This window comes from Amblyraja radiata, chromosome X (assembly GCF_010909765.2).
Source record: "Amblyraja radiata isolate CabotCenter1 chromosome X, sAmbRad1.1.pri, whole genome shotgun sequence".
NCBI lineage: Eukaryota > Metazoa > Chordata > Chondrichthyes > Rajiformes > Rajidae > Amblyraja > Amblyraja radiata.
The window spans coordinates 2,635,110-2,651,183 of NC_045999.1; the positions used below are offsets into that span (position 1 = coordinate 2,635,110).

The 16,074-nt window shown below is 47.2% G+C and overlaps 1 protein-coding gene across 1 annotated transcript in view; it reads left to right on the top strand.

Annotated features, from left to right (window-relative positions):
• Positions 1-14,212, top strand: part of hcn4 (hyperpolarization activated cyclic nucleotide gated potassium channel 4) — a 157,255-nt gene extending 143,043 nt beyond the window's left edge. The window contains 3 exon segments of the mRNA XM_033014919.1: positions 13,209-13,326; positions 13,328-13,439; positions 13,442-14,212. Coding sequence (XP_032870810.1) covers positions 13,209-13,326; positions 13,328-13,439; positions 13,442-14,092 — 881 coding nt within the window. The 3' untranslated portion in view covers positions 14,093-14,212.
• The last annotated feature ends 1,862 nt before the right edge of the window (positions 14,213-16,074 follow it).

The window sequence follows — 16,074 nt, forward strand, 5'->3', positions numbered from 1 at the left end:
CTGGCACCCAGCGACTTGGACCATTGATCTAGAGACCAGAGTATGAATCCCACCATGGCCGCTGTTGGAATTTTAATGCAGGTGATTAAGTAAATATAGAATTAAAATATTATGAATTTGTAATTAAAAACACAGCTCGTTCAGGAGCAGAATAATTTTTTCCACAAAACCTTCACACGCCGGTGAAGTGAAATAGAAATAGAAATATATCTGAATGCCATAAAGAGATTTGTCCGAATGCTAAAGGTAGACACAAAGTGCCCCTCTAATCCGGGCTGCATTCTGTTGACATTTAGAAGCAAGGATCTGGCAAATGCTGGTTTATACCAAAGATGGACACAAAGTGCTGGAGTAACTCCAGAGTGCTCCAGAACCAGGGGCCACAGTTTAAGAATAAGGAGTAAGCCATTTAGAACGGAGACTTTCCTCACAGAGAGTGGTGAGTCTGTGGAATTCTCTGCCTCAGAGGGCGGTGGAGGCAGGTTCTCTGGATGCTTTCAAGTGAGAGCTAGATAGGGCTCTTAAAAATAGCGGAGTCAGGGGATATGGGGAGAAGGCAGGAACGGGGTACTGATTGGGAATGATCAGCCATGATCACATTGAATGGTGGTGCTGACTCGAAGGGCCGAATGGCCTACTCCTGCACCTATTGTCTATTGTCTATTGTAACTCAGCGGGTCAGGCAGCATTTCACACTTCCAGCACCTGTGGTGATAAGAATTAAAGCATCAATACAATCAATCAATTCTTGCCAATACTTTGTAAATGCCGAACTGCAAGATTTTACAGCGTTAATAGATTTTTTGCATATCTTTTATTAATTTGTTCTATATCTCTCTACATCACCGTCTATACCTCTGGGTTCCCTTCCCCCGAGTCTCAGTCGGAAGAAGGGTCTCGACCCGAAACGTCACCCATTCCTTCTCTCCAGAGATGCTGCCTGTCCTGCTGAGTTACTCCAGCTTTTTGTGTCTATCTTCGGTTTAAACCAGCATCCGCAGTTCCTTCCTGCACACTGCAAGCTGTTTAAATCCCCGATCTAAAAATCATTTCGATTCAAACCACGTTCAAAGTTCGCAATCTTAAATCTAGACCTTTCTATTTTAATTGCCAAAATTATGTTGCTTTTTTCTTTTCTGTTGTTTGAATAAAGTAATGAGTTAAGCGGATAATGAAAAGAGAATGAGTGAGATTCAGGCTATGAACTAATCAACATAGCAATCCTTTGAGTGCAAGCAGCAGCAATGTAGATTTGACAATATAATTGAAATCTCAGAACATTATAATTTTAATAAGTAATCTGTTACTTGTCAGATTTTGGGAGCATGCCGATACTGATTTAGGAGGGGCAGTGCAGATTGGTGTTGATGTATTTTGGTCCAGTTTCTTATACAAAAATATAATGAGAGTTTAACTATAATCATTCAGTGTTTTACTATGAATCATTAATTGATTGCTGATAAGAGAATGTGATTTTTATTCAACTTCATAATTTTTCGGCAGAGAGGGTTTGCAAGTACTTTCCCCTTCCTGTTGCTGCCTGCAGTTTAATTTATTTTGAAAGGAAAACAAACCATGGTTTAGTTTAGAGATACAGCGCGGAAACAGGCCCTTCGGCCCACCGAGTCGATCCCCACACACTGACACTATCCAACACACACACACACTAGGGATGATTTACAATTATACCAAGCCAATTAATCTACAAACCTGTACGTCTTTGAAGTGTGAGGGGAAACCGGAGAAAACCCACGCGGGGTCACGGGGAGGACGTACAAACTCCACACAGACAGCACCCGTAGTTAGGATCCAACCCAGATCTCTTGGCACATTTTACCAAGTGAGTAAGTACAGTACATGCCAGCTATAATGAAGCCTTCAACCATGCAGTAGGAAATGGAACGCCATGCACTGTGGATCGAATCTGCATCTCGGTATTGATTATGCAACCAAATCGAATGGGATAAAACAGGCTGTTCTTCTAGCTTTGAGACAATTTTCTTCTCTGATGCTGCACTGGCAGCTGCCCTGGTTCAGCACAACTTGAGAAACTACTGCTAATGTTGAGAAGATAGACACAAAAAGCTGGAGTAACTCAGCGGGACAGGCAGCATCTCTGGAGAGAAGGAATGGGTGACGTTTCGGGTCGAGACACACAAACAGCTAACAATGGCCTGATTCCTTTATCATCATTACTTTTTGTGGCATATCTTTCATTCATTGTTCTTTATACATCATTTATACATTGTTCATTATCTCTCTACATCATCGTCAACATCTCTCATTCCCCTTTCCCCTGACTAGCCTGAAGAAGGGTCTCGACCCGAAACGTCACCCATTCCTTCTCTCCAGAGATGCTGCCCGTCCCGCTGAGTTACTCCAGCATTTTGTGTCTATCTTCGGTTTAGACCAACACCTGCAGTTCCTTCCTGCACATTTCGTTTGCTCGTGACGTGAGTCAGTTCACACTTGACTTGCTCATAAGGCCCACTATTTTAGCAGAAACTTTAACAAGTTTAAAATAAAAAGATAGACCTTCAAAATGGACAAAGAAGGAGTCAGGCGCTTATTACACCGAGAAGGACTTATAGAGGCAGTATTCCCTGCAGAGCTTCCGAAAAAAGAATGTTTTGGTATCGTTATAACATGGTGTCAGAGGTTGAGATCACACTCTCAGATGGAACAACGACAGAGACACAGAAAGACAAATGCTGCCTTCCCTTTGCTTAATTAGAACCATAACATCTTAATAAAGCACCATGAATGGCTTCTGAATGCAAGGTTGTTTTTGAATTAGTTTATCCCCCTACTTCTGATAGTAGAGAATGGGAAATTAAATGTGTTGGAAGGAACTGCAGATGCGGGATTAAGCTGAAGATAGACACAAAATGCTGGAGTAATGCCCCTGTCCCACTTAGGAAACCTGAACGGAAACCTCTGGAGACTTTGCGTCCCACCCAAGGTTTCCGTGCGGTTCCCGGAGGTTGCAGATGGTTGCCGGAGGTTGCAGGTAGTGGAAGCAGGTAGGGAGACTGACAAAAACTCCCGAAACATCACCCATTCCTTCTCTCCAGAGATGCTGCCTGTCCCGCTGAGTTTCTCCAGCATTTTGTGTCTATTCATTGGGAAACCATATGATCAAAATTGAAGGACAGGATTGCCACAACACTCAGCAACTCACCTCTGCCCTTTGAGAGTCTCCAAGCCATCTTCTCCATGTAATGGGTTCTCCCTGGAGCCACACTGTGTTCATTGCTCGGGTTCCCTGCTGGGAATGCAGCAAATGTGTTTTGTCTGCAGTATTTGAGTTTAGGCATTCAGCATGGAGACACAGGCCCTTCGGCCCATTGAGTCCACTTCGCCCGCCAATCATCCATCCACGTTATCCCATTTTCGCATCCTACGCCCTAGACGCAACGTACAATTGGCCAATTAGCCAACAAACCTGCACGTCTTCGGGAATGTGGGAGGAAACCGGAGCACCCGGAGAAAACCCACGCCATCACAGGGAGAGCGGACAAACTCCGCGGCGACAGCACCCGTAGTCAGGATCGAACCCGGGTCTCTGTCGCCGTGAGGCAGCACCTCAACCGCTGTGCCGTCCCTGTGTAACGAGAAATGGACAGTTTGCCATACATGCGACAAGGGTGTCAAGAATCAAGCACGTTTAACTGTCACATACACTGACAATGGAGCAATGAGATTCCTACTTGCTGCAGTCCAGCAGGCCTCTGAACGTGTTAACACAAAGGTAATATCTGCTAATAAAAATAATTAATAACCCTAATACTGCTTAATTAGAATGGTGATAAAAACAAAGACTGTGGCGCTGAGTCTCTAAACTAAACTAAACTAAACTAAACTAAACTAAACTAAACTAAACTAAACTAAACTAAACTAAACTAAACTAAACTAATAACACAGACATTTCCTGGTTGTCATCTGGTCTGCTGTCAAACCCTTGCCAGACCAGCGCTTGTCTTGTTTGGTTTAGAGATACAGCTGGGAAACAGGCCCTTCGGCCCACCGAGTCCGTGCCGACCAGCGATCCCCGCACACTAACACTATCCTACACCCACTAGGGGGACAATTTTTACACTCATACCAAGCCAATTAACCTACAAACCTGAAGAAGGGTTTCGGCCCGAAACGTTGCCTATTTCCTTCGCTCCATAGATGCTGCTGCACCCGCTGAGTTTCTCCAGCTTTTTTGTGTACTTTCGATTTTCCAGCATCTGCAGTTCCTTCTTAAACCTACAAACCTGTATGTCTTTGGAGTGTGGGAGGAAACTGAAGATCTCGGAGAAAACCATCGCAGGTCACGGGGAGAACGTGCAAACTCTGTACAGACAGCGCCCGTAGTCGGGATCGAACCCGGGTCTCTGGCGCTGCGAGCGCTGTACTGGCAGCGACTCTACCGATGCACCACCGTGACCCCCCGTGACTGCTGAAGAGACCCTTGTTTAAGATCACACTGGGAAAGAAACAGCGCAGTAGAAATTGTCCAGGCAAAATATGCTCTACTTTCTGAACTAACTTTCCTCCCGAACAAGCGAATTAATAATGATAGCCTATTTTTATGACAGCGCTCCCCTCCAGAGGCAGAATTAGTCTGTGCAAGATTCCAGCCGTTAGTCGCTTCTGCAGAAACATGTCTCTCGTTGTGACATTGTTGATTTTCAGTACTGTACAAACTGCCTGACACAAGAAGAGAGAGTAAGAAGCCTAGCCCAGTTTTATACTGGCCGCATCTTTTGACCGTCAAACCAGATTACAATCGGCAGAAAGATCTACAAGCAACAACATCTCATATTTTGCTTGGCAACCAGTGGTATGATAATTGATTCATCTAACTTCAAGTAACACCGGCATTCCTTCTCTCTCTCCATCCCTCCCCCACCCAAGTCGCACCAGCTTCTCGTTCTCACCTAGCAATTAGCCAACAATGGCCTGTTTCCTTTACTTTTTTGCATATCTTTCATTCATTTCTTCTGTGTCTCTCTACATCACCCCCTAGATCTCTCGCCTCCCTCTGACCCCTGACTCTCAGTCTGAAGAAGGGTTTCGACCCGAAATGTCACCCATTCCTTCTCTCCAGAGATGCTGCCTGTCCCGCTGAGTTACTTCAGCATTTTGTATCTATCTTAAATTTCTAGGCTTGGCTTCATCACTTCGCCCAACACCTCCACTCGGTTCGCAATAACCAACTTGATCCCCCGGTGGCTCAGCACTTCAACTCCCCCTCCCATTCCGATTCCGACCTTTCTGTCCTGGGCCTCCTCCATAGCCAGAGTGAGGCCCACCGTAAATTGGAGGAGCAGCACCTCATATTTCGCTTGGGCAGTTTACACCCCAGCGGTATGAACATTGACTTCTCCAATTTCAGGTAGTCCCTGCTTTCTCCCTCCTCTTCCCAGCTCTCCCTCAGCCCACTGTCTCCGCCTCTTCCTTTCTTATTCCCCCCCCCCCCCCCCCTCACATCAGTCATGTGTGCACGCTGGATCTCAGTAGAATTTTAGTTTTGTCTAGTGTAGAGATACAGCACGGGAACAGGCCATTCAGCCCACCAAGTCTGCGCTGACCAATCATCCCACACACACTGGCACTAACCTACACACTTGGGCCAATATACCATTTTACCGAAGCCAAACCTGTACATCATTGGAGCGTGGGAGAAAACCGCAGCACCCGGAGAAAACCCATGCCGGTCACGGGGAGAACGTACAAACTCCGTACAGACACGCACACAGGATCGAACCCTTGTGCCGCCCAAGTTGGGCTGAAGTGTGACGCGGGTTTTGATGAACTGCCTGCCGATGTTTGTTTGCTGCATGAACAGTGCATGGTACATGAGTGGGAGAGCTCCTTGCCAAGATTGTGCATGCCAGCCTTGGGAAGCAGTACAAAGTGGGCGGTGTTACTTTTCGTTATTCAGCATTGTTCAAGTCAATAGACCCGACTATAAACAGCCGGCGAATCCAATACCACTGGCTTTGTGGTTCCTTCTGAGAAGAAAACCTCACGTAATTGTTTCAGGAAAGGAGCAACAAAAAGCACACTCGCAGTAGAAATGAATCAACTAACCCTCCAATGGAACATCCGATATGGGTCTACTTCTGATCTGGGTGCTATTGAGTTAGATATGGCCCTTGTGGCTAAGGGGTATGGAGAGAAGGCAGGTACAGGATACTGAGTTGGATGATCAGCCATGATCATATTGAATGGCGGTGCAGGCTCGAAGGGCTGAATGGCCTACTCCTGCACCTATTTTCTATGAATCTATGACTGAGGAAGGGTCTCGCCCCGAAACGTCACCCATTCCTTCTCTCCAGAGATGCTGCCTGTCCCGCTGAGTTACTCCAGCATTTTGTGTCTATCTTGGGTGCTATTGAGATTCTGTTCTACACAATGCTGGATGCACTCTACAAGTCTCCATGTATATTGTTCTGACATTCGTGTGCAATCCCCTTTAAACCAACGATGAAGACTAATATGGAGCAGCTCTGAGTCTGGCACTCATGAAACGCTGCACTAGTAGCATGCCCCTGATTCAAGTGCAATTTAAATCCACTCTAATTACCAGTAATTATCTCAGCAGTAGAATTCAGAGCACAGCATTGCAGCATAACATCTCCCATGCCAGGATATCCATCTTCATGGGGGTTACACCTAGCTTTTGATAAATCAAAGCAGGCTTGTTATCAGAGTAACTGAGTTACTGCAGTCATTTGCATCTATCTTCAGTATAAACCAGCATCCGCAGTTCCTTCCTACACATCCCCATGGTGACTTCTGGTCAGCTTAGTTTAGTTGAGAGGCACAACATGGACACAGGCCCTTCAGCCCATCAGCTCAACACTGACCCTCGATCACCCATACACACTGTAGAGATACAGCATGGAAACAGTCCCTTCGGCCCACCATGTCCACGCTGACCATCGATCTGCCATTCCACATTCGCACCCACTCCCTACACTCGGGTCAATTCACCAGAGGCCAATTAACCTACATTGCTTAAAGCTGGCACTGCAGAGAGTAGGCCTGATCAATTCATCAAACTGATATCACAAACTGAAATAATGCTGGGAATGATATTGTAACACCAATGTTATTGGCGTTAACATGATAAGGGGGGTGGGAATCTGCATCAATTGGATGGACTGTAAATCTTTAATTGTTGATTGAAAGATTACGTGTTTAAGAAGGAACTGTAGATGCTGGAATAATCGAAGGTACACAAAAATGCTGGAGAAACTCAGCGGGTGCAGCAGCATCTATGGAGCAAAGGAAATAGGTAACACCACACCTGGGACGACAGATGGCACAATGGGCTAAGTGTTCGGCTGGCAACCGGAAGGTAGCCGGTTCGAATCCCGCTTGGAGTGCATACTGTCGTTGTGTCCTTGGGCAAGACACTTCACCCACCTTTGCCTGTGTGTGAATGTGTGCGAATGTGTGTGAGTGATTGGTGGTGGTCGGAGGGGCCGTAGGCGCAGATTGGCAGCCACGCTTCCGTCAGTCTGCCCCAGGGCAGCTGTGGCTACAGAAGTAGCTTACCACCACCGAGTGTGACTGAGGAGTGAATGAATAATGCGATGTAAAGCGCCTTGAGTATTAGAAAGGCGCTATATAAATCCCATCCATTATTATTATTATTATTATTATTATTATTATCCATGTTCTCCTGAGATGCTGCCTGTCCCGCAGAGTTACTCTGTTTAAGAAGGAACTGTGCAGATGCTGGAACAATCGAAGATAGACTCAAAATGCTGGAGTAACTCAGCGGGACAGGCAGCATCTCTGGATGGAAGGAATGGGTGACGTTTCGGGTTGAGGCCCTTCTTCAGTCTGAATGTGAGTTACTCCAGCATTTTGGGTCTATCTTTGGTTTAAACCAGCATCTGCAGCTCCTGTTTCCGAGCTGTAGTGCTGTATATCTAAACTAAACTAAACTAAACCTTCATCTCTGGGCAATTTGGTGCAGGTCAAATGACACTTTCACTATAGCCCATTTTGAATTAATTTCATTCATCCCCCCTCTCTGACCATTTTTATAATTCCAATAAAGCTGTCCGTTTGCGATTGAGAATTCCTAGAATGTTTTCACTGGTGGGAGAGGTCCGCGTGGGTTTTCTCCGGGTGCTCCGGTTTCCTCCCACACTCCAAAGACGTGCAGGTGTGTAGGTTAATTGGCTTTGGTATAAATGTAAATTGTCCCTAGTGTGTGTAGGATGGTGTTAAAGCCCTGTCCCACGGTACGAGTTCATTCCAAGAGTTCTCCCCGAGTTTGCCCTGATTCGAACTCGGAGATTTACGGTAATGGCCGCTCGTCGGTACTCGGGGCTCTCGTGGACATTTTTCAACATGTTGAAAAATCTTCACGAGTCTTCCCGAGCTTACCTGCCGTTAGCGAGTCTTCCCGAGTACCTGCCGTTAGCGTTACGAGCCGCTAAGAGACTTCCCCGAACTCCGACGTACCCGCAAGCTTACCACGAGTTTGATTTTTTTTTTAAACTCAGGAGAGCTCTTGAATTACCTCGTACAGTGGGACAGGGCCATTAGTGTGCGGGGATCGCTGGTCGGCACAGACTCGGTGGGCTGAAGGGCCTGTTTCCGTGCTGTATCGCGAAACTAACCTAGACTACAGCGGTTTCTCTTGCACAAGTATATTGCACAGAACAGACAAAAATAGCGGTTTATCGAACGTTTGGGATTTTCGCCGATGATAGACATCATTTAGATACGACCGACTTCAATGCATTTCAATAAGTTCTCATCGAACTGGAGATTAGCTCGGGTTGACAGCAAAAATCATCAATAACCTCATGTGTGGAAGCATTGCTTAAAGCTGGCACTGCAGAGAGTAGTCCTGATCAATTCATCAAACTGATATCACAAACTGAAATAATGCTGGGAATGATATTGTAACGCCAATGTTATTGACGTTAACAAGATAAGGGGGGTGAGAATCTGCATCAATTGGATGGACTGTAAATCTTTAATTAATGAACGGAAGATTACGTGTTTAAGAAGGAACTGCAGATGCTGGAACAATTGAAGGTAGACAAAAACGCTGGAGAAACTCAGCGGGTGCAGCAGCATCTATGGAGCGAAGGAAATAGGTAACACCACACCTATCCATGTTCTCCAGAGATGCTGCCTGTCCCGCTGAGTTAATCTGTTTACGAAGGAACTGCAGATGCTGGAACAATCGAAGGTAAACAAAAATGCTGGAGAAACTCAGCGGGTGCAGCAGCATCTATGGAGCGAAGGAAATAGGCAACGTTTCGGGTCGAAACCCTTCCGGGTTTCGACCCGAAACGTTGTCTATTTCCTTCAGGGTTTCGACCCGAAACGTCAGCCATTCCTTAGATGCTGCCTCACCCGCTGAGTTTCTCCAGCGTTGAGTTACTCTGGCACTTTGTGTCCTTTTGTGTATTATCCAGCATCTGCAGTTCCTTGCTTCCACCAATGGAATCCCATCTTCCTCCCCGAGCAGTCAATAGAACATTCTCCTCCATCATAAACCCATGCAATCAAACGGCTTTTAAATTATTCACCAAGCCAAGATAATTCACATTCCTGACTGCTGTTAGAGTTGATTAGCCTGAGTGATCATCACAGATGATGTAGGGCATTATTGATGAGATATCATGGGATTAACACTTTCGGGCTAGCATCAGTATGTTCATTGCATCAACCACTTATAGATTCCATTCTAAGAATTGAACTGTTGAATTAATGCCTGACCCAATCTCACCCCACTCTAAGTTTCTACGGTGGCCACTGTGGTGCAGCGGTAGAGTTGCTGCCTTACAGCGCTTGCAGCGCCGGGGACCCGTGTTCGATCTCGACCACGGGCGCTGTCTGTACAGAGTTTGTACGTTCTCCCCGTGACCGCGTGGGTTTTCTCCGAGATCTTCGGTTTCCTCCCACACTCCAAAGACGTACAGTTTTGTAGGTTAATTGGCTTGGTGTATGTGTAAAAATTGTCCCTCGTATGTGTAGGGCAGTGTTATGGCCCTGTCCCACTGTACGAGTTCATTCTCCCGAGTTTGCCCTGATTCGAACTCGGAGAATTACGGTAATGGCCGCTCGTAGGTACGCGGGGCTCTCGTGGACATTTTTCAACGTTAAAAAACCTTCCCGAGCTTACCGCGTTTCCCGAGTACCTGCCGTTAGCGTTACGAGCCGCTAAGAGACGTCCCCGAGCTCCGACGTACCCGCAACGTACATTCTACGTGCTTACCATGAGTTTGATTTTTTTTTAAACTCGGGAGAGCTCTTGAATGAGCTCGTACAGTGGGACAGGGCCATTAGTGTGCGGGGATCGCTGGTGGGCATTGACTCGGTGGGCCGAAGGGACTGTTTACGTGCTGTATCTCTAAACTACACAACTTTGAGCCTGAGTACTTGTAATTTTTTCCACATGCAACCTGACCCAGAGGCATTTGCAAAATTCAGGGGTAAAACCCATGTGGCCACAAGGAGAACGTACAAACCTCGTACATACAACACCCGCTGAGTTACTCCAGCTTTTTGTGTCTACTGAAGTATCTTTAGCCATGGGATGTCCATTTGCATGTCAGCCTCCCAGGCATGCAGCTGAAGAAGACAATTAGTCATCAGTTAGATCAAACCTGCACGCATTTGGAGTGTGGGAGGAAACCGGAGCACCCGGAGAAAACCCACGCAGGTCACGGGGAGAGCGTACAAACTCTGTACAGGTAGCACCTGAGGTCAGGATCGAGCGGGGGGGGGGGGGGGGGGCTCTGCGTAAACCAGCATCTGCAGTTCCATCATCCTTCCTATAACAAATCTTCAAGAGCATTCCAATTCACCCCTCCCCTCCCCCCAACAGAACTTTCTGCATCCCCTTTGCTGGTCCAAATGACAATTCATGTTATTCCAGCTACTCACCTCTTATACATTCCCCAGAGACTGATGTGAGATTCACTTGTCTGCAGCAGTTTAAATTATCCTTCTCCTCCAGTTAGACAACAGAGCAAATATGTATAAGAAATGCTAATCTTTCTGGGTCATGAAAGGTTGATTCTCATAAATATTTATCATCAGCGGCCCCATAATTTTCAGCAAAATTATGTTTCTCTATTTTAATTTTAGAACGACATTCAGCACCAGAAACACAAACTGCCGAATGACATGTTTAATCATTCGGCAGTGTTTAGTACTCTTTGAAGTTTTATCCCAATTTTTACTTTGAGTAGGGTCTATCAGCTAATGAGCAGGACGATCCTAACCCTGGATATTATATCTGTTTACACAGCGGTAGTGTTCTTAATGTGCTGCCAGCATTGTGTAAGACCTCAGTAACCTGCCAGACTCCAACAGCCCTTATTATCTTAAATAACAAATGTACTCATATCCGGAACATGGGTTAGACGAAGTGTTTAAGAAGGAACTGCAGATGCTGGAGAATCGAAGTGCTGGAGAAACTCAGCGGGTGCTGCCTTACAGCGTCAGAGCCTCGGGTTCGATCCCGACCACGGGTGCTTGCCTGTACGGAGTTTGCACGTTCTCCCCGTGACCTGCGTGGGTTTTCTCCGAGATCTTCCGTTTCCTCCCCCACTCCAAAGGCGTACAGGTTTGTAGGTTAATTGGCTTGGTGTAAATGTAAATTGTCCCGTGTAGTATAAGTGTGCGGGGGTCGCTGGTCGGTGCGGGCTCGGTTGGGCGAAGGGCCTGTTTCCGCGCTGTAACTCTAAACTAAACTGAAACGAAACTATATTGGAACAATTCCAGGTGAGTATTAATTAATGAGTATTCCCTTGGGAGTAGAAATGATTCTGATTCCTGCATGGATACAGAAAGATATTTGTCCTGAAACACTAACTCTATTTCTCCATTTACTAGCAGTGGCTTAAGTGGGTGATTATTGACAGTATTTTCCAATTTTATTTCAGACGTACAACATTTGCAGTTGTTCGCATTTACGTGCACTCAGAGGGGAAACAGGTTGCACAATGGCAACAACAATGTCACTCGCTTTACGACAGAGCAACCACCCTCTAGTTTAGTTTAGTTTATTGTCACGTGTACCGAGATACAGTGGAAAGCTTCTGTTGCTAACCAGTCAGCGGAAAGACAATACATGATTACAATCCAGCCGTCCACTGTGTACAGATACATTAGAGGAATAAATCGGGTAGATGCACACAATGTCTAGCCCAGAGTTGGGGAATCGAGGACCAGTGGACATAGGTTTAAGGTGAAGGGGATAGGACAGGTTTGGAGGGATATGGACCAAATGTGAGCAGGTGGGACAAGTATAGCTGGGACATGTTGGCCGGTGTGTCAAGTTGGGCCGAAGGGCCTGTTTCACTATGACTCTATGACATGATAAAGGGAATAACATGAATGATGTTTAGTGCAAGTTAAAATCCAGAACATCCTTTCCACATCCACTGCGTCTTTCATTACTCAAAATAAAATTTAGACAAGGCAAAATAAATTCTTCCTCATCTCCATTCTAAAGGTCCGTCCTTTTATTCTGAGGCTGTTCCCTCTGGTCCTAGACTCTCCTAGCTGTTCCTAATTGGCTTTCCAGTCATAGAGGCATAGAGGCATAGAGCCATAGTAGTGATACAGTGTGGAAGCAGGCCCTTCGGCCCAACTTGCCCATGCCGGCCAACATGTCCCAGCTACACTAGTCCCACCTCCTTTGCTTGGTCCATATCCCTCCAAACCTGTCCTATCCATGTGCCTATCCAACTATTTCTTAAACGTTTGGATAGTCCCGGCCTCAACTACCTCCTCTGGCAGCTTGTTCCATACACCCACCACCCTTTGTGTGAAAAAGTCACCCCTCAGATTCCTATTAAATCTTTTCCCTTCACCTTGAACCTATGTCCTCTGGTCCTCGATTCCCCTACTCTGGGCAAGAGACTCTGTGCATTTAAAGGGCCTGTCCCACTTGAGCATCATTTGCGCGTCAGGCAGATAGCGCGCGAAGATTTTGTAGATCCTAAAATCCTGGGGCGCTGCATGCGATCGCTCGTCACTGCCTACGTCACCACGCACCTTGCGCGCGTAATGTGCGCGGCACGACGTAAATGATGTCACGTAAATGACGCGCAAATGACGCCAAGTGGGACAGGCCATTAAGTCAGTCAGAGGTGAGTACATTTTTGGGCCCTGACCTGCAATAATAATCTAACGTTCTTGCACGCTTTTGTCTTTTTGGACAGGTAAGAAAAACTCCATCTTGCTGCACAAGGTACAGAACGACCTCAACTCGGGCGCGTTGAACTACCAGGAGAGCGAGATCATCCAGCAGATCGTGCAGCATGACCGAGAGATGGCCCAAGACCGTCCAGAAAGCAGCCCCGGCCGAATCCAGCCCAGCCCCGGTCATCTGGACACCTCTGGTCCGAGCTCCATTGCAGGCGGCAGCTGCCACCACCTCCGTGGCCATCGCCTCACTCATCACCACCCACGCCTCCCTGGCGCCATGTTCCCGCCGCCCTTGTCCATCCTCAGTCTCTTGGGTCAGCAGTCCAACCAGACACCAAGGCAGGTGAAGAAGGTGCAGTACTCGGCCCCCAGCACTGGACCACCCGCCATGGGGTCTCCATCCAGCGCCCCGTCCCAACTCCAGACGCCCTGCTCTGAGTCCCCTCCGTCTGTGCTCTTCCAGACCCACCACCTCCTGGGGGCTTCTCCGCCCGTCAGCTTGGGCCAGCAGCACCGGCAACTGGGCATCACCTCGGCCGGATCTTCTCGACGCCCCTCGGGGACTCCGGCCGGCAGCCCGGGGCAAGGGCAACGGTCAAGGTCGGGCTCGGGGTCTCCGTCCCCCAGCCTGGGGCACCTCCAGCAGTTTCTCAGCGGCTCGCCGGTCCAGACCCCCACCCTGGCCCATCTGCCCCAGCTTTCACCCAGATCCACCTGGTCAGTCCCAGTCCCAGTCCCAGTCTCAGACCCAGTTCCAGGCCACCTCTCAGTCGCCCAAGCCAGCCACGGCCACCGCCACTTCCCGGGAGGCGCCCAGTCCGCGGAGTCAAGCAGTGCCACAAACGGATCTCCATCTCGCCAACTGGGAGCCAAGGACACCTCCCCCCAGTCGGGATGAGCTCCCCGCTGCCCAGTTTGGGTCATCATCTCCCGCAAGTGTCTCCACGCTTCCAGAGGCCTCAGGGGCAACAGCAACAAGCGACCCCCGTGGCTCAAGGAGACAACCTGGCCATCCAGCGTCACCATTGCAACACCTGGCCAACCTCCCTTTGCCCTACTCGCCCCCACGCTCCGAGCCCCCCCGTTCAAAGCCCGGCGCCCCAAGCAGACATTGCAACGGGGACTCCAGCGAGGGTCGAGTTCGCCCACCTCCCTCCTCCTGCCCCAAGCCCGCTCCAGCAGATCATCACCCTCAAAAGCACTCAGCCGATCGGACGCCTCACCCAGGAGGACCTTAAGACCATCTCCGCATCTCAAGCCTTCTTTGCCACAAGAGTTGGCGCCAAGTGTTGCATCGAAGGCTAGCCCGTCCTCGGTCAGGGAGGCGGTGGGAAGCCTAACAACATTTTCTATACCCGAACGCTCGAACAAACCCTGCACTTCCATTTCAGAGTGCATGACTCTACCTAAGCAGATGCCAACGGGATCTTTACCTCAAACGCAAGGACAAATACCCGGCGCATCTTGCGGCCAACTTCCCCACCACATTCTCTAAAGACAAAACGTACCCGGAAGGGGTCAATAGGTTTTGGTTCCGATTTGGAATCAGTCCGATCTAAGCTTCCATCTAACTTGTGAGGTTCTGTGAGGAAATTAACAGGTCATGTATTTATATAATAACTCTTTTTTCTTCTGTATAACTGTGATTTTTTTTTTTAGATACCAGTTAATTTAGAATCTAGTTTTTGTGTCATATTATTTTATAAATTTTTCATACCTTGAGAATGGCTAATTGATAAACTGATGGAGATAAGGGAAGAGAACCTCTTTTTCAACATTGAACTAATTGTGGAACGATGATATGGGACACTAAATATGCTTCTTTTGAAGGAGGTAATGTAGCTAATGACTTGTAGCTACATAAAAGTCAGAAAGTAATTGTAACACCAACCAACTGGAGCAATAACCCATCCAGCGACAGTCGGGTGAAGTTCGGTCCATCAGATCGGCTGGAGGTGAAGAATAGAAGATATCTTGTTCCCAGACACTTGGAGCTGTCAGAATGTCCTCGAAAACCCATCCTAACTGATAAGTTGAACGCACGCCAGCTAGGATCAAGACAAGGGGGAACTGGGTTATATATAGCATACTATATAGGAAAGAACTGCACAGATGCTGGTTTAAATCAAAGATAGACACAAAAAGCTGGAGTAACTCAGCGGGACAGGCAGCATCTCCGGGCTGTCCCGCTGAGTTACTCCAGCTTTTTGTGTCTATCTTGGGTTATAACATAGATGGGCTCTATGCACGGAAGCAGCAGTCAAAACCAAGTAAAATCAAAACAATGTGTTTCTTAATTATTTACGTAGCCTATGGATGTCACTGGTATTTATTTATCCATCTCTGATAGTCACTGACGGAGGAGTTAAGAGCGAATGTCATCCGTGGGGCGAGGGGGTCCCTCAAGCAGTTTTATTTCCCTGAATGAATCAACGATCTTTATTACGGCTAACCTTAAATCCAGATTTATTCATTCGCTTGGTTTTAAATTCTCCCGTACTATGGCTGGGATTCAAACTCACATGGCCCGATCAATAACCAGAACACTGGCTCCCAGCCCAGCAATGAACCAATTGTGCTATTGGCCAACATCTAGAGGCGTGCTCCAAAGTAATTATTTGTTTAACCCTAAAATAAGATACTATAATAAGTTGCAAGCTATTTTCCCCTCTCATAAACAATTTGGTTAATATAACACATGTTGTTTTAAAGGTGCATCATCACATTGAATTTGACACTTTGGGACATATCAAAATCTAAATTTCTTGGCCAAGTAGCAAGAATTTAAGGATCTTCTTGAAAAAAAGTTCCATGTGCTATGCTTTTGTCACTAACTTTGCTCAACAGTTGATTGAACTTTATCTCCAGATTGGAAGGTTT